Below are 22596 nucleotides of genomic sequence, written 5' to 3'. Positions count from 1 at the left end.
TGTTTTTCCTCTTAATCCTGAGCATCACAATGGTTTGACGTATTTTCCAGTTTCTGTTCTATTAATTTTTACGTTTAGATTATAACACAACTTTGACCTGCTTATCTATCACAACAAGTGGGAGATTATTTCTTTTTTAAGTGGGTTATTTGTCAGGTACAGCGCAACAGAAACATTTCACGTTTTCGATAGGGTGTACAACCTTTGAGCAAAATGACTGCTCTTTAGAGCAGTGGTCACCAACCCTGCTCCCTTAGATCGATCGTCCTTAAGATTTCAGATCTAACCCCAATCAAACACACCTGAACTATCTAATCAAGGTGTTCAGGTTTGCTTGATAATTACAGACAGGTGTGCTGAAGCAGGGTTGGAGCTGGTGAGGTCCGTTTTCACAAACACCGTGCACGTGGCCAGATTCCCTACAGTCAGTAATACATCTCAAAGCGTCTGTGGAGCTGTGACGTCAGCAGCTGAGGAGGGGCGCTGACCGTGGTTCTGAACGCGCCTCATAGTTGAGTACAGGACGCATCTCACTATCCTCCATCTCCGACGTTCATATCACATTCTGCTTTAACACACTTCTCTTAATCACATCACCCGTGAAACGTGAGAGCCGCTATGCCGAATTAACGGAAGCTCTTCGGACCCAACGGGCAGGATGGGTTCTGTGCGCGCGCTGCTCTTCGCCGTTCTGTCTCTCCGCGCGCTCGCCGTCACCATCGCAGACAGGAAATTCGGTAAGTTAGTTAAACGTGACATCCCACCAAGTGCGCGATGTTTGGCGTTCTTACTCTGGGGTAAAACAACTTGTATTAAATGACGTGAGCGTATAATCAAAACGGTCGGTTATTAAAAAAAACACGTTGTGCTTTATCCAAAAGAGGGCTCCGTTTATGAATCTGTACAGCATGCTTGCATAAACCCCTCAGTCTTACAGCAGTGATGATACTATGAGGAAAATGTTGTGTGAAAAATGTTCTGTGTTTCCGTACATTTACCTCAGAGGCTTGTTTCCTTGAGCATGGATCAGTATTTCAAGCATATCGTCAAACAAACAGCAGATAGTGCTGTACACTGACCGTGCATTACATAATCGCGTTACGGTTCGTTAAAGCGTCTTGGCAGCCTTCATCTTTCAAACCATAGGCCGAGAGCGAGCTGGTCTCCGCTGGGAACGGCCCGATTCAAACAGAGTAGCAGATACAGTTCCATACCTGTGAATTTACACATGGGTTTTGAGAGAGCTTTTACCGTTTAGGACACAGATGACTGCAAACATTTTGCAAGGGCTTGAGTTTATAGGAAGACTTGGGCTGGTCATATTTCTAGTGTAACTGCATGCCATGTTTATCACAATCTTGGTCAGAGCTGTTACATGGTTGGTAGGTCATGTGCTGAGATGCACACACACACAAAAAAATTTTAAAAACACTTTTTAAAAAGCTACAGAAGGTTCTTCACACCAATGGCATACAAAAGAACTATTGGTTCCCCAAAAGAACAATAACTCAATACCCTTTCCTAATTTTTTTGCAGTCTAAGGAAGCTTTTTCCACTACAAAGAACGTTTTGGGAATCAGAAAGAAAGGTTCATTTAGCCAAAAATGGTTGTCCTATGGCATTGTGAATCCGGTTCAATTCTGGCCTGCTCATGTCCAGATCCTAATTTAGTGTCTGTTCTGTATTTTTCTAATTAAGCCAAAATGCAGATCAATAGGCCTACAATTTAATGCAAAAATCTTACTATACGTTTGATTTTTTTTTTTACATCACATGCGGTACAGTGATCATTCATAATATTTGGTAATTAAAACTTTTACGTTTTCTTGGGCTGATTCACATTTATCATATGAGAGTTGAATTTATTGTTTACAACCCAAACGCTAAAGCACACCAGGCTTAATATAAGCTCAAATCATCATGATGCATTTTTGCCGTAATGCCTTGCTTAGTAACTTCACAACACTTTGCTCAAGATTTTTAGCTAAAGATGGAGAAGAATGCATTCGGTGACTCTCAGAGGCTTGAATGAATGTGTTCTGTGAAGCACTGATAAATAAAACCATTAACCATTTCTAAACAGTCTGTTGGAGGCTTATATACTAATGCACATTGTGACTGATTTCAAGGTTTCTGTCCTCTGTCTTATTTTCTCTATCCCTGTTGCATTTGTATGTTTTTCAGGTTGTATGAACAATAAAATCCCTGCTCTTTCGGATTGATAGAATTTTCTGATAAGTTAGCAGCACAAGACAAAGACCCAGCCATGTATGAACAATGGCTACAGATGGCTACAGATTGTGCCATGCTAAAGTTGTTGGATGGGAATCAGAGATTCCAGTGCTAGAAAAACAGAGAGTGAATCAGACTTTGTCCTGTGAGATATGCAAATGGTCAGTGGTTTCACTCATTGTTTTTTTTCTGGAATTTCCTTGAATTCATTGTCTACGTGCGTGCCTGTGCAGATGCTTGCTGTTGTTTTAATAAGTCCCTCTGCGTATTACGTTCACGTCATCAAATGAACATCATATAAGAAATTAAGTTAATTTCACGGCACTTTCCTCTGCGGCTCTTTGAGTTTGCTGTCTGGAGATGTAGTGTGGGAGATGCTGCAAATCTCAAATGCACAGGAAAGATCCGCGATCTTCCGCTGTTATAACTGAAAGAGGTTATTTGTGGCTCAGTTAGAAACTCTGATGCTTCTTGTATACTTGAGGTTAACAATGTTTCCCACGCACCCTCCTGACACACCTAGCTTACAGAGCTGTAGAGGAGGATCCCAGGAGAAGTGAGATCCTCTCCTGCTGTTCACAGACCAGCCATACTGTAGTTTGCAAACAACACTAAATGTTTTCATGTTGCTTCCTGTAAGTACAATTGGAGCTTTATATGGGCTAATGTAAGACAAAGTAGTGTCATTTAAATATATAAACGGGCACAGTTTGAGATAGACCTGACACCCACTCATTTGTCTTAAGTTGGTTATAGCGTTACATAATTCACTATTTCTGTTTCCATATCGGACCCAAGGCGTTCACTGAAGTCTTTTTAAGGAAGAGATTATTTCTTTGAGGTCAAACTTCTCTGTGCATATAAAGCTGTTGTCAGGTAGTACAGTCTTCTACTTCTTTTCTACTTTCCTACCCCCCTAAGAAAAAAAAAAATCTTAGCTTCGTATACTGTGATAGGCTGACTGAGACCAGTTGTACTGCACCTATGCATTGTTGTTCTTTTGTTGCACAAATTGCTTATACTGTTTTTCCCCTACTTTGTACGTCGCTTTGGATAAAAGCGTCTGCTAAATGACTAAATTTAAACGTAAATAACCAAACAGTTCTTGCCCCCCATTGACTCCCATAGTAGGAAAAATTACTTTATCATTTTTATGTTCTGTTGAACACAAAAAAATAAATTTTGATGAACAGCAAACAGTTCTGGAGGATTCAATGGGGGCCAAAATCTGTCTGGTTATATGCATTCTTCCAAATATCTTTTTAAATTTACACAGATTTGGAACAACTCGGATGTGAGTAAATGATGACAGAATTTTCATTTGTGGGTGAAGCTATGAGTGGACAGAGTGCGGCTCATCTGGTTTATATGTCAGTGACATCCTCGCAAGCCACGATTCATAAAACTGCATTAGTTGATATTAAAATTGTAATTTGCTAAGATTACTAAACAACACCAATCAAAGTTTTATTTTATAACTACAATAAAAGAGGTTTAATGGTAACCTAGACCTAATTTCAATGTTAAATTCTCAATCTAAGTAATGAGTTTAACTAACATGGTGCTCAGTTTCCAGTTAACATCTGTTTCTCATAAAGTTTAATATCTGATTATGTTGACTGAGTGAAAGCACAGGTGTAATGTGTCCTCACTGAAAACAGGTTTTCACATCAGTAAATAGGGATTTTACTTTTGCTATGACTTAGCATGCCAGTAAGTACCATTGCTTACCATTTCACACACCTTAAATGAGAAAGAAAAATTCTGTCATCATTTACTCACCCACATGTCATTCCAAACCCGTATAACTTTCTTTCATCTGTGGAACACAAAAGAAGTAATTTTGAGAAATGTCTCTCTGGTTTTGTGTCCATGCAATGGAAGTCAATGGGAGACATTGTTGTTTGGTTTGCAGTTCATGAAAATATCGTCTGCACTCTTAAAAATAAAGGTGCTTAAAAGGTCTTCACAGCGATGCCACAGAAGAACCATTGTTGGTTCCACAAAGAACCATTCAGTCAAAGGTTCTTTAAAGAACCATCTCTTTCTTACTTTTTTATAATCTGAAGAATTCCTTTTTTCACCACAAAGAACCTTTTGTGAAACAGAAAGGTTCTTCAGATGTTAAAGGTTCTTTATGGAACCAAAAGGTTCTTCTATGTGGAAGCACATTTTTTTTTACCTTTTGAAGCACCTTTTTTAAGAGTGTGTTGTGTTCTGCAGAAGAAAGACATTTATACAGGTTTGGAATGGCAAGAGGGTGGGTGAATGGTGAAAGAATTTTCATTTTTGGGTGAACTATCCCTTTAACAGTAATGACAGTAATGTCTCAAACCCAGTTGTGTCATGTGTGCTGTTTCTATATAGATTTGTTGGCTGTTTCTCAATGAATCTGTAAGGTGATCTTTGTGAAGCTCCAAGAGCCATTGCTAATCATCTCTATATGAAATCTGATTGTTTGTGAGGCACTGCTTGAGTTGAATGTTGCCTGTCATCCCTGTTGTGTTTTGGTAGATGAGCTTGTGGATCTGTGTGCGGTCTTGTCATCTGTCTTTGTGGGAGTGTGAGATGAGAGTGAGGGATGCAGAGAGAGAGAGTCCTTCTGCCTATGTGTACAGACACAAGCTGTTATCTGTGAGTGTATCCAAGCATCCTTTTAGCTCCCCGCAGTGTCTGGCATTCTGGCACACGCAGGTAACGCAGATTGGCATCATGCCCACACTCAACCTCAGTAAATGCTCCAAGTGCGTCTATGTGTGCATATGTCTGCATATCCTTGTGTCATCTACTGTAAGGTATAATTACCCATTTTACTGACTTTGTAAACAATCAGTAGCTTTTGGAACCTTGGCAAGCACTGTGCTTTTCATTTAAAGAGTGAATTACTCAAGTCTCAGAGATGTTGTCACCTCACCCGTCACCTGCTGTTATATAACGTGTGTACTCGCTGCTACCACAACCTTTGATTGCTGTGCACAGCAGCCTATGGTAAAGGGTTACGATAGAGTTACATGTCCAAATTACATTTTCTCAAGCCTAAGGGTTTCTCCAGCAGAAGGTCACAGCACTGATTCATGATTGGTGGGGACCAAATGTAAAACTGGCTAACAGATTGTCTCCTACAGGGATCTCACAATATCCTACCTACACAATATCGTATAAAGCCAGCTCAGAGTAGTATTTTAAGTAATATTTTCTGTACAGATATTCACAGAAAGGAAGAAAAGGCCACACCATAATGAAATGGCAACAGCAGGTCAACAGTCGGTGTTTGGTTATCGAAAAAACACAGTGGTGGAAATGGCTTAGAATCACTGAGGGGACTTTAGGTGGAAACAAATGTAATATTTTTAAACCATATATACCCTGGAAAAAATGAACTGCTTACTAAGGAAGTTTGTCTTGTTTTGTAGTACAAATGTCAACAATTTTCTAAATCAAGATACAGCCATGTAAAGTGATCTGAGATATTTAGTCTTATTTTGTGAAAGAAAATATTAGAAAATTAGATTTTAAACAAGTACAATCTGCCAATGGTATAAGAAAAATAAACTTAAGTTTCACCTTTTTTACACATAGGCTACTGTGTATAGAGAATGTGAAGCTCACGTCACGCCCTATGTTGCAGTGGCGCCGCCATCTTGGGAGGATACTGCTCCACTGCTATTATTGTTTTGATATGTACCGTTACTTGTTTTGTTTGATATAAGGTGAAATCGAAAGTGAAAGAACCATGGGCTTTTCCTGAACGACTCTGCATAATGCTATTGCAGTTTTTAACACAACAAGACCTACCATAGTTATATTTCCTAATCAAACAAGAAAAACAAAACATTGCATTGAATGCACTAGCAGCCATCCTCCCAAGATGGCGCAACATTCAACGTGGCGTGACGTCGATTAAAGGCGGGGTGTCTCTTAGCCGTTGTTGATATTCAAATCACCAAAACAGACACACCCCTACCCCCATCTTTCGCTTTCATCAGCGCTCGGCTCGACTAATGGCCGTCCTGTGCACTGTGCACCTTACTGCTGATTGGCTACAAGGTTGTTTGGTACTCGGCCCAACTTTGTCTAAACAAGCGTAATTTGGAAATCGGACACCCCACCTTTAACAAGCTCTTGGGTACCACGGTATACCGGTATTGTCAATAACCATGATATTAAAAACCATGATTAATGATATCTTGTTAATGTGATCATATCAAAAATAATTCTGCAGTTAATTCAGCAAGTTTTGTCTTAAGTACAATTGTTACAAAATCTCTCTTACACTTAATTTTAAATGTGAATTGCTGGCCAAAAAAGGAGAAAACACAAAATAAACTAAATTGAAGATGAATTTGACTGATAGCATTATTTTCTAATAAAAAATATTTTAAATAGATATCGTAATAACATCGTTACCATTACATCTTTTGGCCATGATAATTGTGAAAAGTGAAAATCTGATATTGTGACAGTGTGACCCCTACTGTGGATAATACCAGAGCCATTGAGAGAGAGAGTCGCGTCAACTCTGTTGACTCCAATGGAACAGTTTTTTCACAGCAATGGTGGTTCATGGAGGTTCTCAATATTTCCCGGATGTTACTAGTAACCAGAGGTGGGTAGTAACGTGCTACATTTACTTGAGTAACATTTTGGAGAATATGTACTTTTTAAGTAAAATTAAAAGTGTGTACTTTTACTCTTACTTGAGTAAATTTCTAATAGAAAATCTGTACTTTTACTTCGTTACATAACTTACATTGCGTGACGTTCCTTCATTTTAAAATATGCATTATAAAATGCGTTGTTAATTTCAAGGTTGTCGTCTCTTTTTACGGGCATTCCTGAGTGATCGATTCTTTTGAGTCGATTCTTTTGAAAGCATTAATTGAACAATGGGCAAAACCATTTGAATAGGCTAATGAATCAGTTCAAATGATTTGTTCAGTTCGCAGCACGATCTGAATCATCTGAAGCAGGATTACTCACTCCTCGTAGCGCGAAACTTAAGAACACTTAGAACACAAAGAGCGTTGGATGAAGTGGATATGAATCTATATCTATACAATCAAAACTACAAATGTGTCATATTGTTTGCCAGCAATGATAAATGCCCGCCATATGCGCGCACCCGCGCGACCTGTTCGTCAGACACCGCAACATGCGCGTTACCTGTCAGACACAGAGACGTGGGCTTGCAGAAATATACATTTGAAGAACAGAAGGAAGAAAACTTGTTGATGGGCGTGTGGTTCACTGTTTACTGTTTGTTTACAAGTAAGAGCGTTTCACAACACACACGTGACACAACACGAGAACACGAGCTTTGTTCAAAAATGTGTATTTCATTTAAGAGAGCACTGCAGATGTTCTAGATCATCTTAGGAAATGCTCTGAGTTTAGTTCATGCTTTAGTTTGACACGGTCTATTATTCTAAATAAGTTGTGTAAACTACATTGACATCAGGACTAGATGAAATTTACAGAAATGCTTCTCTCTTCTGCGTTTGTTTATTCTTTAGTCTCTCTAGTATATTGCAAAGATATCTGCTTATGATAATTAAAAATATTGATTAAAGTGTATTATTAAAATATTGGCGTTAATAATAATTTTATGTAGTAGACCTATATAATCAGATACAAAGTAACTAAGTAACTAGCTACTTGAGTAGTTTTTTCATTGCATACTTTTTTACTTTTACTCAAGTAATTTTTAAAATAGTGACTTTTACTTTTACTTGAGTAACAATTTCTCTAGTTACTTGTACTTTTACTTGAGTAAAGATTTTGGCTACTCTACCCGCCTCTGCTAGTAACGCATAGAGCTGCGACTAAACAGACCAACTGAGGTAAGCTTTTAACCCATATAAAGACGTAAGTCTTTTAATGAATAAAAAATGAAAGAAATAAAGCATTTAAAGAGAAAACATAACTTCCTGGAACTATCTGATGGCTCCATGAATCACGTGACATGCGAAAATTTTGAACTTCCGTTGGCGCAACTCTCTCTCTCTCTCAATGGCTCTGGATAATACTAAAGAAACTGTCGATGAAACACCAATGAAACGGTGTATTTTTATCTTAAGTATCATCACATATTCCTGGAATTCCACCATGCATGCATGCGCACCCATCTGAATAAGTTATTATGTAAATTCTCGATTTATTTCCCTGATGACCTAGATATGAAAGTGTTATTAACGGTTCTTACTAGTTGATTTTGGCAATGCAGATATTGCATTCCCTATTGACCTACATACAACCAATGTGCTTTCATTCAAAGGCAAGTTATAGCTGTAATTTCACCATTTAGATATGGAGTTGTTTTGGATTCAGAGTTTCTGCATACTGTAGAAATCATGCCTTTTTACACACAACTGTTTGTACTGTTATTTATGTTATTACATTTAATGAAGTGATGTACAGTATGTGACCCTGGACACGGGTGGACTGACCAGTAGGACATTCTGTCAAAGTCCAGAACGGCCGTCCCACCGACAGCCTATTGCCGCGACCAGGGGCAGTCCGGCCATCTGGAGTATCGGGAAATTTCCCGGTGGGTCGCTAATGTATGGGGCCGGATTGGGCCGTACAGACGGTCGTTATTAACGCGAATGCACGCAAGGCGAAGGCATTAGCGAGACGGACACGTATACATGTAACGCAATGACACATCACCACCTCAACCGACAGAAATGGTGAAGGGCCGTTTTTGCTTGCCAGTCCGCCCCTGCCTGGACAACAAATCCAGTTTTAAGGGTCAATTTTTCGAAATCGAGGTTTTTACATTACATATATCTAAACAATCTGCAAGTAACCATGTAGACAGCATCTCTCCAAACTAAACAGCGGTTCAGGGTGTCTTAATGATGGGCGGCCTGTATTCCCAACACATTAAAAAAATGTTTTGTTCTACACACTGACTGTAGTTGTGCATTTTCTCCACATTCACTGTTAGACAGAAATATCTGTTCATTCAAAAACACAATGCACATGATTTTCTAAAAATGCGCATACTTATTTTCTCACATTCTTTCGCATATTTCCGCTTAATTTTCTCTCCTAAATGAGTCCGATTAATGGGTCTTATTAACAACACATGCCTGTGTGTGTGTGTGGTAGGGTTGGGAATCGTTTGAATTTGATCGATTCCAATTGCGATTCTGATTATCGATTTCGATCCTTATCGATTCCCAGTTTCGATTCCACAGTTGAAGTAAAACATTTAGATATCAACCTGTATGGTCATTTAGCCACTTGTTTGCAAAAATATATATATTTATGAGCACCGTCGTGTAAATATACACATAGAACCATGTTTTTTCTGATTTATTAAAATTTGTATTACCATAGTTGAACTACATCATGTTAAACTGTGGTAACTAAAAAACAAAACTATGGTTAATTTGTGGTTCCTGTGCTTTTTAATGCAAATACTATAGTTAAACTATGCTTACTTTAGTAAAAATATTGCTAATTTTAAAATATTGTTAATTTAAAAGGGCTTTTATAGATATATCAGCAGATCACGCAACGCGTGTACTTTTCTGAAAATCTGCACACAGGAATTAATAAGAGGAATTCAAATTTTAATCTCAAGTATCCGATTCCTGTTCCTTTTGTTTCCGATCCGATTGCTAGCCTTTTGATTCCGATTCCAAATTGGAATTGATTTTCAATTCCCAACCCTATGTGTGTGTTTGGCTCCAGGATGTCAGTGTTCGAAAAGAGTGTGGCTTAAAGTGACATCATTATTTACTAATGAGCATTCAGACCACTGCTGCACTGAACACTGCACTTTATTTTTACATCAAGAGTTGATTAAATACACCAGCGGGAAAGAACCTGCTGAACTGATTCAAATCCTTTTTATCTCTCACATACACATATACATCAACTGAGCCCTTTTCACATTGAAGAGTTGGTATCTCTTGTGTCCTTAATGATCATCGCTGGCCACTCATGTCCAAACATGTGAATTGGTTTGGTTAACTAGAATGGCAATCTCACATTCAGCTGCTAGTTGACTGTCACCTCATCGTTTCATCGTTCCCTCACGTTTTGAGGGTCACGTGTGTGTTTCGGTGGTTTCAGCTATGAGGATGAACAGACGTGCAGAACTTTTGCTTCAATGGGAGGATTATCTCAATTGTAGTGCAAAATATCTTACAAAGTATCTCAGTATAAAACCATTAAAAGTTAATGTCCTCATGATGAAAGGGATATCAATGGTAATGTTTGCAGGCATGTTTCCCAAGAGAAATCACACTTAATTACATCAATATAAGAGGAAAATCCCACTGTCTCTCTCTATCCCTCCAATATCTCTTGCTTTTCCCTGCCTTGTGTGTGTGGACACATCTAAATCATTCAGTAGGACAGAGGGAAAGGTCATGCTGTCTTTTCCAAACTCCCAGAATCCCGCCATGTCTCTTACATCTTTAATTCATACTGATAGGTTGATGCCTGGAGCCCCCTAGTGGGTAATTGCTTTTAGCTGGACCCATGTGACATGGTCTTCCTTCACCTGACTTGTGGTTCATCCATGACTTTTTATTTATATACATACAGGTCCTGATGAAAATGGCAGTGTATGAATGGTTGCCCATTTCCAGGCACCATGCAGAGTTTAAAATAAATCTGATGTTTAGTAGGGTCTATTCGACTGACTAGAAAACTACTAGTGCTGCTATGTGTAGATGCCAACAAACCGAGATTTAATAAAGCAATGAGACATAAGCATAACAGCCAGATTATGAGTGTGATATATATTTTGTAAAACAGTGCATTGTACAATGGACAGCAATGTTCCAAAATGCTCTTGTGCATAGGACTTTCCTACACCACAAATTCAGGATTAGCTGTCGATAAGTAAAATATGCATCCAAGTCTCCATCAATACTTAAAAAATCACAAAGCGGGTTCTTAAATATATTATTTTAAGACTATATAGCTTTAACTACTATAAATGAATTGAAAATAGTACTTAAATAGCTTTATATATATTTTTAACTGCCTGATCAATACTGTAACAATATTTAAAGTCAAGATTGTTGTATAGATATTGAAAACTATGCACTTCTGATATAACAATAGTTTCAATTATGGTTAAAAAAATATATTCTATCCTGTTTTTCACGGAAAAGGAGGGCCACATTGAACATGTGGGTGTGAGAAGACTGCTTACATGTGAAGATTTTCAGAACAGTAGCTTTCATGTTTCCTCTTTCTAAGTTCAGAAAACTTTTTTCATTGGTTCTTATCTTAAAGTTTTACTTATCTTTATTATCCTTATCACAGATTGTCTGTGCGATTGTCTATTTACTTAACAAACTATAATATGAAAGTATACTTCTAATTAGGTTGCTTTGTGTTGCCAGAACCATGCAACAATTATTAGTTCCATTTAAAACCCATACGCTTCATTAAACATGAATAAATAATGAGGATGACTAAACAAATTAAGGATCTGATGTTTTGGGGATACTAAATTTCATACAACAAACAAACTAATCATATCTGTGCCTTGTTTAACCTTTTTTTAGTTCTGCAAATGTTCATCTCTGTGTGATTTTACAAGATCTAGTCTTTTCTATTTGATAAACAAAGCCAAAAAATGAAGTGCATGTTCATTTCATATAGCATATTATTGCATATATTCAGAATAGACACCCTCATGTTATCACTTTCAGCTGAACCATTTCAATGTTTTGTGTGTGTTCTCCTTCTTGGAAAACAAAAATGCTGGTTTATTAAAAGTGTTTTTGCCTTCACCTCGACTAAGGTAGCATTTTAATGAGCACAAAACGCTCCGATTCAAGATGCACCATTAATTTACACTCAGGTCATGTACCCTGTCTGTGTGGCAGAGTATGCTGCTGCACGCAAAACTGCTTCTTTTTCTTTCCACCCTTGTTCTCCCACATTCTGTTTTTTTACATGCCTTTTTGCTTTACCTGCCAAAAGCCCATTTAGCAAGGTGCACCAAGGGATAGTGTGAATGTGAACACATGCCAATAGGGCTGAAAGAGGAAGACAGCTTGTCATATGTCATTGATGGTACAGGAAATGGGAAGAGAATAAAGTATTTTAATTAAATTTTTTGTAATAATTGTTATTCACCTAAATTGAGATGAAGATCTTCATACACCCAGTCTTAACTCAGATTGCCTTTTCTAAAAAGCTTTTCCATATCTTTCTCTGCCAACATTTAAAAAAGCTCCAGAGACTATCAAGCCCTTTTCAATTAAGGATCAATTAAGATAAACAATGCCCAAGAATATTTCAATGAAATAAACAAAATAAAAAACATACTCCTTGGTGCCATTAAAAAAGCAGTGGAGACCTACAAAACATTATAACAGTGTAAAATAATTTCCAATATAAAGAATAATTTCCCTTCAGTGTTGTTTCAGTTCAGTTATTTCAAAAATTTGACTTCAAGGAATTTAATTAAGATCTGGAGTGCTGAAAAAGAGGAAAAACATTAGTGCTGAAAGGCTGAAGGTCTTCCATCCATTTCATCCCTGATGAATACAAAAAGACAAATCCAGAAAAAACAGGGCAGTGGAGGAAAATTGAAGATGAGAATATCTGTGATCTCTGCATTCATGGGACAAAATATCATGCCTGATATTTAGGACAGAGCTTCTGTCTGCAGCTTGGGAAATAGGATAGATGGGGTGCCAGAGCAGGTCAGATATATTCATTGGCCGTATTTGAAATGCATCCATGATGAAGTGACCCTGAAAGATGAGAGGTGGTAAAATGCTGATGGAAAAATCAAGACTTCACTGAACGACATAAGAAAAATATAGTCATAAATATGTTCACAGTCATCTCCTAATACAACATTTACAGCAACATTATGTTTATGAGAGAGTTTTTGAATCATTTCTGAATTTTTCATGAGTAGCTTCTCAAATGTGTTCATACTAACATCGCAAGCATTTAACTTAGCAATGTTTTTTTCTTTAAAACAAATCTAGATTCTTTGCCAAGAATTTTTATTTTTTTCACATTGAAAAAGAACTTTAGTGCCAGAATGGCTTTTTACACGTGAAATTCTTAATCCTTCAAATCACATGCCTGTTCACACTGTAACATAAGTAAATATTTACATATTCATGACGTTATTCAACATTGAACGTGCATATTAAATGAGGTCAATCAGGTTGACGAGCATTACTTGCAACGGGACGTGCGTGATTTAACTGCTTCTCAGTGACGGTGTTTAAGATCAAATAATATCTTTAAAGGTCTTTACGGTGTCCAGTTTGCGCATTAGTCATAATTGCTGGATGTTTTTGATATAACATCGCACAAAGCACGTGTGCACCGTAAGGTAAGCAAAGAGGCGGTAAATTACTGTCTGTCTCATACATTCTAACATCACGTCGTATCGCTTCACTGTACATTTGCCGCAATACCCTACCCGAAGCTACCTGTAGGAGGTGCTATTGCTAAGTTTTTGGCTGAGGCGCCATTCGCGTAAATGTTAAAACCTGTACTCGGGTGCGCATGCGTTTTAGCTGATGTTAACGCCGTAAGTTAGTGTGCAAAATACAATAGAATAGGATATAAAAATATGGAAGACAGTTGACCTCGCGAGTGGGCACACAATGTAAATAGAGTTGCAAATGAATTCCTTCCTCTTTCGACTAAATAGTACACAGAAAGTCGCATTTTCCTGGACATCTGATGAATTACACATCACAAATACAGCTGTTTGTATTTCTAGTAGTGTCAAATATCTTACCAGTAAAAATCAATAATTTAAGCGCTCTGGGTTGCCGAATATCACATTCATAACAATAGTTTATGCCAACATTAAGAGATTTTGTAAACATGTTGCAGTTTAACCAAATCTGTACTTTTGTAGCAGCACATCCGTTTTTAAATAGCATACAATAATATATGAGCAGCCACGATTAACCAAATCTAATCATAAGTAAATACAGTCTCCCACCCTCTATGGTCAAAATGAATTAATTATTCAGTATTCAGGTCACTTGGCACTGGCTATTTTTACCCTCACCACAAGCCATTTTCACACCACATGTAGTTAAGCCAGTAGAGTTAGCACCAGGGTTATAAATGAAAACGATTATTTACCACATAAAGCACAGACTACCATAAAAGACAGAAATCTAGATGGGTATATATCTCCCAAGCTGAATAAAACACAAATTTATGGCATCATCATTCAGTGTGCATTGGTTTAATCACTGTGGATGAGGTTTCACATGCACTGTTGTAGTTCATCCTATTCCTCACACACTGAATGTCTTGGGAAATAATGTACGTGAATGGTGGTGGGTTAAAATATATTCGTAATAAAGATGTCAACCTGTAAGCTTCAGTCAAGGCATCCACACCTGTTTTTTTGTTGGAAGTGAATTTTCATCATATCTTCTGCACAGAGTGTTGGTGGCTTTGCTTGCTTGGCAAAGATGTAAGACAGAAGATCATTTTGAAATGAATGAAAATGGAGGATCTGTTATTTTAGACTTTCTTAGATCTTTTTATGTGACATTGGGCTGTTTGCATTTTGGAGTCTGTCATTTATCCAGACTGAAATGTGTTTTTTTTGCATCATCATCAAGTCCAAATTGTCCAAATTGCAGCTGCATACTGTTTTCTGATTAAATTGCACTGTCAGTAACAGTGTCTTAAAAGCTTTTTAAGATTTTAGCATTTTAATCTCTTGCTGAAGTGTTTCTGTATAGTGCGTAATGCCTTGGGAGTCTTTCCTATGGGAGAAAAACATAGTCATCAGCTATTACTTTATAATTATGTTTCCTTTTTAATCAACCTCTGAAGCCAACAAGCACAGGCCGGCCAGCGTGTAGAGACACTGTTCAGAGATAACAAATGGTTTTGTCAACCTGATTTAAGAGCTAGTGGCAGTCAGAACGCTTTTTTAGCCGGCCCGTCAGATTGAGGAACAGGCATAATTAATATGGAATGCTGATGAGAATTCTGACAAGTTCTAATAAAAGAGGCCCAGTGGTTTGACAAGACTTGAGAGCTCAGGAGTAATTACAGAGCTTTAAACGCTGGAGAGTTTGTAGATTGTCCTCGTGCTTAATAGAGACCGAATCCAAACCTGACCCTCTACACCAGTAGAGCTGAAATCTTCAGGAAGGTCGATCTCCAGGAGCACGGTTGGTGACCACTGCTCTACACTCATGGACCGATCAGATCAGATCAGAACTTTATGGCCATGCCTGAAATTAATACGTATTTTAAATATGAACTGATATTTAGACATAAATGTCTTCTCATAGAATTTGAACATTTTGAGAAGACAGTCTGCAACAGTTATTTATCAGTTATGAATTATTGCTGTAATGACAGCAGCTTTTGCTTCTTGGAGGACATACAGAAAGCGACAGAGAGAGACAGATAATAAAGAAATGTGCCCAGATATAAAGTGATGACCTTGTGATGATCTAAATCGATGACCTTTTCATAAAATATATTTAACTGTAAATTTCCTGTAACACATAACTGGGAATTATTTGTTTGTTTTTCCTTACTGCTTTATACTTATGTTGTGGCAGAGTTTTATTTTGTAATAACTTTTTTCTTCCCCTTTGTCATTATTGTTATTTTTTTGAGATATAGTTTTGTGGGTTTTTTCTTTCGGTTTGAATTTGGATGTGAGATGGTGTTGATTATGTGTTGGTGATATGTAGTGATGAAGGAAGATCCGAATTTAAGTCTTATCGAATTATATTGTTAAGTGTTAAACAATTGGGATACACAGGTGTGGGCAATGATGATAATGATGACATAATTTTAAATGTAGATGTGGTAACTAAATGGCTAAACACACTGAAGAAGGCATTAGCCGAAACGTTTGTGTTATCCTGCCTCCCATCATGGAATAAAAGTAATTAATATAATACTTCTTTCTGAGTGCGAATCACTGTGTATAAAGATATAAAGTGATCTCAGAGGCTTGGGAAAGGAGAAAAAAATGAGATATTTCTCTAAAGCGAACAAACTTATACATGTGTGTGGTAATGAAAAAGTCAGTAGCAAAAAGAGAACGGCAGAGAGCTCTGGTTCTCTGTCTCTCTCTCTCAGAGACATTTGTCTTTCCCTTGTGCTTTATCAAAGGACAGCTGCTAAAGGGTCCCTCGGCTATGTGCAGCCACACACACACTGGCACGTGTACAAAGCTCTATAATCTTTCCTCTTGTCACCTAAGAGCTCCCTTTCAGTCCCATCTCCATGGAGACGGAAAACTGTTTTGTGAATGTTTGTGTTCTGGTCTGTTCTGTCTGTGTGTTCGTTTCTAATCCTGCCACATCTGTAAATACATGATGTATCCAACAATTACATACAGTAAATGTTTTTCACAATCTTATTATTTTATGCCTCCATCACACCACACTGTGGTCAGCAGGGAGAGGTGTCTGTGCTCAGGGATGAATGACTCTATATTGAGGTCAATGGATGAAATGAAGAGCTCATATTTCCTCAGACTGAATTTCATCTATGAATCACATGAATTCTGTAGATTGCATTAGGAATTGTAGTATCACTCTTGTCTTTGTCATTTATACTGTAGCATAGTGTTGGTGGAGACCGTCATAGTATGCACTGCATAATAAACAACTGCAAATGAAAGAAGACAAATCTTTATCTATTAAACTAATAATTGAGGATCAAGTGAGGATCATTTTGATGAATATTTTAACAGTGGGCTGGGTGCTTTTGGAAATTGGTGTGTGGATTACATTTGGTGTCCAACGTTTTATGGGTCAGCTGTTAAACTGCTTGGTTTGTAGGTTAAAGGTACAGTGTTAAAAATGTTGCGGCATCTAGTGGTGAGGTGGCAAATTGCAACTAACGGCTCACTCCACCCCCTCCCTTTCGAAGCGATAGAAAGACACAGGGCTAAGTTGTCATTATGTTTTTGTTTCTTTGCCGAAGGAGATAACATATTTACGAAATGCGCTCTGTAGAGCAGTTTGTCCGTTTAGGGCTACTGTAGAAACAACATAGTGAGTTCCATGCTAGGGGACCCGCGGTGTATTTACAAACCCGATTCCAAAAAAGTTGGGACACTGTACAAATTGTGAATAAAAAAGGAATGCAATAATTTACGAATCTCATAAACTTATATTTTATTCACAATAGAATATAGATAACATATCAAATGTTGAAAGTGAGACATTTTGAAATGTCATGCCAAATATTGGCTCATTTTGGATTTCATGAGAGCTACACATTCCAAAAAAGTTGGGACAGGTAGCAATAAGAGGCCGGAAAAGTTAAATGTACATATAAGGAACAGCTGGAGGACCAATTTGCAACTTATTAGGTCAATTGGCAACATGATTGGGTATAAAAAGAGCCTCTCAGAGTGGCAGTGTCTCTCAGAAGTCAAGATGGGCAGAGGATCACCAATTCCTCCAATGCTGCGGCGAAAAATAGTGGAGCAATATCAGAAAGGAGTTTCTCAGAGAAAAATTGCAAAGAGTTTGAAGTTATCATCATCTACAGTGCATAATATCATCCAAAGATTCAGAGAATCTGGAACAATCTCTGTGCGTAAGGGTTAAGGCCGGAAAACCATACTGGATGCCCGTGATCTTCGGGCCCTTAGACGGCACTGCATCACATACAGGAATGCTACTGTAATGGAAATCACAACATGGGCTCAGGAATACTTCCAGAAAACATTGTCGGTGAACACAATCCTCCGTGCCATTCGCCGTTGCCGGCTAAAACTCTATAGGTCAAAAAAGAAGCCATATCTAAACATGATCCAGAAGCGCAGGCGTTTTCTCTGGGCCAAGGCTCATTTAAAATGGACTGTGGCAAAGTGGAAAACTGTTCTGTGGTCAGACGAATCAAAATTTCAAGTTCTTTTTGGAAAACTGGGACGCCATGTCATCCGGACTAAAGAGGACAAGGACAACCCAAGTTGTTATCAGCGCTCAGTTCAGAAGCCTGCATCTCTGATGGTATGGGGTTGCATGAGTGCGTGTGGCATGGGCAGCTTTCACATCTGGAAAGGCACCATCAATGCTGAAAGGTATATCCAAGTTCTAGAACAACATATGCTCCCATCCAGACGTCGTCTCTTTCAGGGAAGACCTTGCATTTTCCAACATGACAATGCCAGACCACATACTGCATCAATTACAACATCATGGCTGCGTAGAAGAAGGATACGGGTACTGAAATGGCCAGCCTGCAGTCCAGATCTTTCACCCATAGAAAACATTTGGCGCATCATAAAGAGGAAGATGCGACAAAGAAGACCTAAAACAGTCGAGCAACTAGAAGCCTGTATTAGACAAGAATGGGACAACATTCCTATTCCTAAACTTGAGCAACTTGTCTCCTCAGTCCCCAGACGTTTGCAGACTGTTATAAAAAGAAGAGGGGATGCCACACAGTGGTAAACATGGCCTTGTCCCAACTTTTTTGAGATGTGTTGATGCCATGAAATTTAAAATCAACTTATTTTTCCCTTAAAATGATGCATTCTCTCAGTTTAAACATTTGATATGTCATCTATGTTGTATTCTGAATAAAATATTGAAATTTGAAACTTCCACATCATTGCATTCTGTTTTTATTCACAATTTGTACAGTGTCCCAACTTTTTTGGAATCGGGTTTGTAGATAGAAATAGCTCATTCTAAGGTAATAAAAACTAGTGGTGCACTGAAATGGCATTATCGGTTTCGGCCGAAATTAAAATATAGGCCAAAATAAAAGCCGAAATATCCGGGGCACACACCTCTCCCTTCAGTGCTCGTGCTCACTCTAGCTGTTTTCAAAGGACGATCATGTAAGTGCGCCATAACAAAGGCTGAAACTAATAAGTATAACAAGAATGGCTCAAAACCAGCGGACAGAAAATGACACGCAAGCTCTGTGTGATGTGCGACTGCGCGTGACCGGCTTTATGTTTCTTTATTGTCGGAGATCACACACATTGACACGTGCATGTTTTAAAGCCGAACATTAAACGCAACAAACTCTTCATATGTGAATTATCATTGGAACGATCTGTCTGTAAGTGATGATGTAGATCACGTGGACCGTCATCCGGCAGGTGCTGATATCACTGAAGCTCATTTTAAGCCTGTTTACATGAACAGCCTCACTGCCCCTCTGTGTTCTACGTGTTGTTTTCATAAAAATTATTGTGCACCATATATAAACTTCTTGTATTAGCAAGGGCTGATGAGTTTGACTAACTTGACTACTGTTATGCATAATATAATTCTAAAACTAAAATAGTTAGATTATTGGTAAACAAGTTAAATTTGATGTTTAGATGATTGGTAAAAACATTTTATTTGATAGTGTTGCACTGACCAAGGAAAATAAATGTTGTATTGTTTTAAAATATGTTCTCCTTAATATTTGTTTTAGTGTCTGCAATTCATACAATTAAAGAAAACCATTTCAAAAAGTTTTTAAGTAATTTTCGGTTTTTGTATCGGTTTTCGGCTGAGTGCATCCTAAATTTTCGGCATCGGTTTCGGCCCACAATTATCATTTCGGTGCATCACTAATAAAAACATTACACGTCATTATGTAAGTTCTTTATACACATCTGAATACATATTTATGTATATTATATAGCATTTCTGTCAATAGATCCTCCAAAAAATTACTCACTGGACCTTTAAATTCTTAATTTATATTGTAAAACCATCATATTTTAAAGTCCTCTAATTAAATCATAGCATGATTTCTTGAAATTAAACCCCACATGCCAAACCTTTAAAAGAAGAAGAAACACTGGAAACGTGTAGCATGCACTTGATGACTTAATATAGTTTCAGTGATATTTTAAAGTTAAAATAAAAATATTATCTTATATAAGATTGCCTGCATTAAAAGAGCTAGCCACCCTGTACAGCCTAAGCTGGTCATGCTTTTAAACTAAGTCTGCAGGCAAAAAAAACATTTATCAAAGAGAAGGATATTTCAAACCTTATTTGCTACACTAATCTCCAAGGCCCAATAATTCGAGATCTGTTTTACATGGCTGATTCTGTACATCCTAGGTTGCTTTTAAAATATTGATCAACAGAAAGTTATTACGAGAAATCTGATGAGCTGTACAAGCTGTTTTAATTCCTTCACCCATTTCATTTCTGTGTCTTTCCCTTCTAATAATATTTTCATCTTTCCTGTTTTTTTGCAGGTTGTCTGTTTGAGGATGAGGTATGCGAGGCATATGAAGTCTGCATTAATGGTAAGTTGTTAAATTATGCACATCTTGCAGTAGCACCTATTAAAAAGCAAATACTTCTGCAACATGCTAACACGCATGAAGTGCTTTCCCAACAGAAAAATGTGTAGCTGGTTGTTTATTTTTTGGGTATAAATGATACTAACATTTGTGCACACATTTACTGTTACCAAAGTAAAGAACTTATAAACTTACAAATGCTCCTCAAATGTAAAGCATGGTAATAGATTTATTAATAAGTTCATCAATAGATTCATATTCAGAAAAATAAATTAAAGCTACTAAAGAAAATGTTTAATTGAATGTTCTTTAATTCAGTCTAGTTTGAAGCAGTTGTAACTTTGGTTGTATGATGTCATTCCGTATTTGGAAGACAGGCAAAAGAAACAGACTTTCATGTGTAAGTGAATAAATGAGACTGATTGCAGTGGCCCGGCAGGAGCTTTTCATTTGACACATTTGTGGTTGGAATCTGCACATTTTGTAGATAAACCAGCGGGTCAGATGTTTCACCACAGGCTATAAACAGTGTCTTGAACCCAATTCTGGCAGCCACCTGAAACCAACAGAGAGTCCTGAGGCATAACCTTATTTCTGGGTAATGAACACAGTGGGGAAGGCGCATTTTGGATGCGCTGAAGAGGTCAAATGGCATATTCTTGTAACACAAAAACAAGTTGAGGCAGTGTTATAGGACAGGCTGGTTGACTTGTGTAATGGAACAGGGTTAGGCGGTAACTGCAGAATGGTCAGAGATGGGCAGTTGGCTTGTATAAGAGTTTTTATTCAGACTGCAAGTCAATATCTGTGTGGCGTTTAAGACAAATAGGTATTGAAAGGGGAGGAGGACTTGATCAAGAAGATCACACCTGTCAGGGTCTAGATGTAGGTGATAGGAACCAATCACGGTTTAGGTGTCGTGTCCGAGAGATTTTTTTTATTGGATTCGGTCCGTCTTCGGCTTCTACATTCGTCTTTATGGGTTCCTAATAGAAGTAATTCCTTTCCTCTTTTTTTCAGTTTCTGGTTTGTGTTGAAGATCCTTCATTACTTAAAGTCTGTATTCAGAGTCAAGCATGTGTGAGGATTTTCCCATGTGGTCTGAAACCTTTCTTGAGCTGGATTACATTTGGAGCTCATATGCGATAAGTAATTCTCTTCAATTAAACAAATGCAGTCAGTAGTGACAACCTAAGTACTGTTGTCGAATCTCAGGTCTTATGAAGGAAATAAAGCATGACTGTCAGGGGACTTTTCTCCCCCTCTGTTTCTCTCTTCATCTTTATGTTGTTGCCCGTCTGTTCTCTTGAGACTGATTTGATGTGTCTGGCTTTGTTTAACTTTGATGGGCTGCTTATCCGCTGTTTTTAACAAACAGAAAATAAATATTTCGATTAAAGCGCTCAATCTTACTGCCATTATATGCATCTCTATGACTTCTGACATGAGCTCACCTCGGCTCACCTTGGATCAAATGAATAACATTAGTGGCTGCAAACTGATAATGAGAAGAGACTTCAACAGATGGGTTTTTTAGACAGTTGATATTTCTAAAACCGGACCAAACCTGTATTGCCATTGCTTTATTGTTCTTTCTAATTAGGCTTCAGCTTCCAGAGGACAATATTATTGCTTAAGGGTTGCTTTATAGCTCAAGAGACTTATGATTTGTCTCCCTTCTACCACAACAGCTATTTATGGTGTTAGAAAAGAGACAGCTCGGGAATACAAGCCTAATTATGTCCTTTAATATTCATTTCAGTTATGATTTGTGTGTTATTATTCGTCTCCCAGCTGTTGATCTTCTGTGATCCTCTTTCATTCTGATTGATAAAGGGAATGAGATTAATAATATTTTAACACTTCGAGCATTGTATTAAGACACAAGTCAAAATTAAAATCATACCTATAAAATGTATAATGACATCATTTATTTTCCATCAGTGTTTGAGAACATGCTGGCAATTTCCATTGCCTTTATTTCACCACGCATTACGTGCCAATTTTATTATGTCGGTATTGCATTTCCTATTGTTTTATTGTTCTGAGAAACTCACAGATAATTACAAAGTAGTTTCTCAAAGGAGGAAGTTGACAAGTTCTATAAAACAATGCAGGATTTTCCGTTTATGAAC

The 22596-nt window shown here is 37.7% G+C and overlaps 1 protein-coding gene across 2 annotated transcripts in view; it reads left to right on the top strand.

Annotated features, from left to right (window-relative positions):
• The first annotated feature begins 455 nt into the window (after window positions 1-455).
• Window positions 456-22596, top strand: part of ptprn2 (protein tyrosine phosphatase receptor type N2) — a 158285-nt gene continuing 136144 nt past the window's right edge. For both annotated transcript variants that reach the window (XM_057324265.1, XM_057323437.1), the window contains exons 1-2: window positions 456-737; window positions 20414-20464. In XM_057324265.1, the coding sequence (XP_057180248.1) occupies window positions 659-737; window positions 20414-20464 (130 nt within the window). In that variant the 5' untranslated portion in view covers window positions 456-658. The remainder of the gene's footprint in view (window positions 738-20413; window positions 20465-22596) is intronic.

The sequence above is a fragment of the Triplophysa rosa genome, linkage group LG1 (assembly GCF_024868665.1).
Source record: "Triplophysa rosa linkage group LG1, Trosa_1v2, whole genome shotgun sequence".
In the NCBI taxonomy this organism is placed as follows: Eukaryota; Metazoa; Chordata; class Actinopteri; order Cypriniformes; family Nemacheilidae; genus Triplophysa; species Triplophysa rosa.
This window is presented reverse-complemented; position numbering and strand designations above follow the sequence as displayed.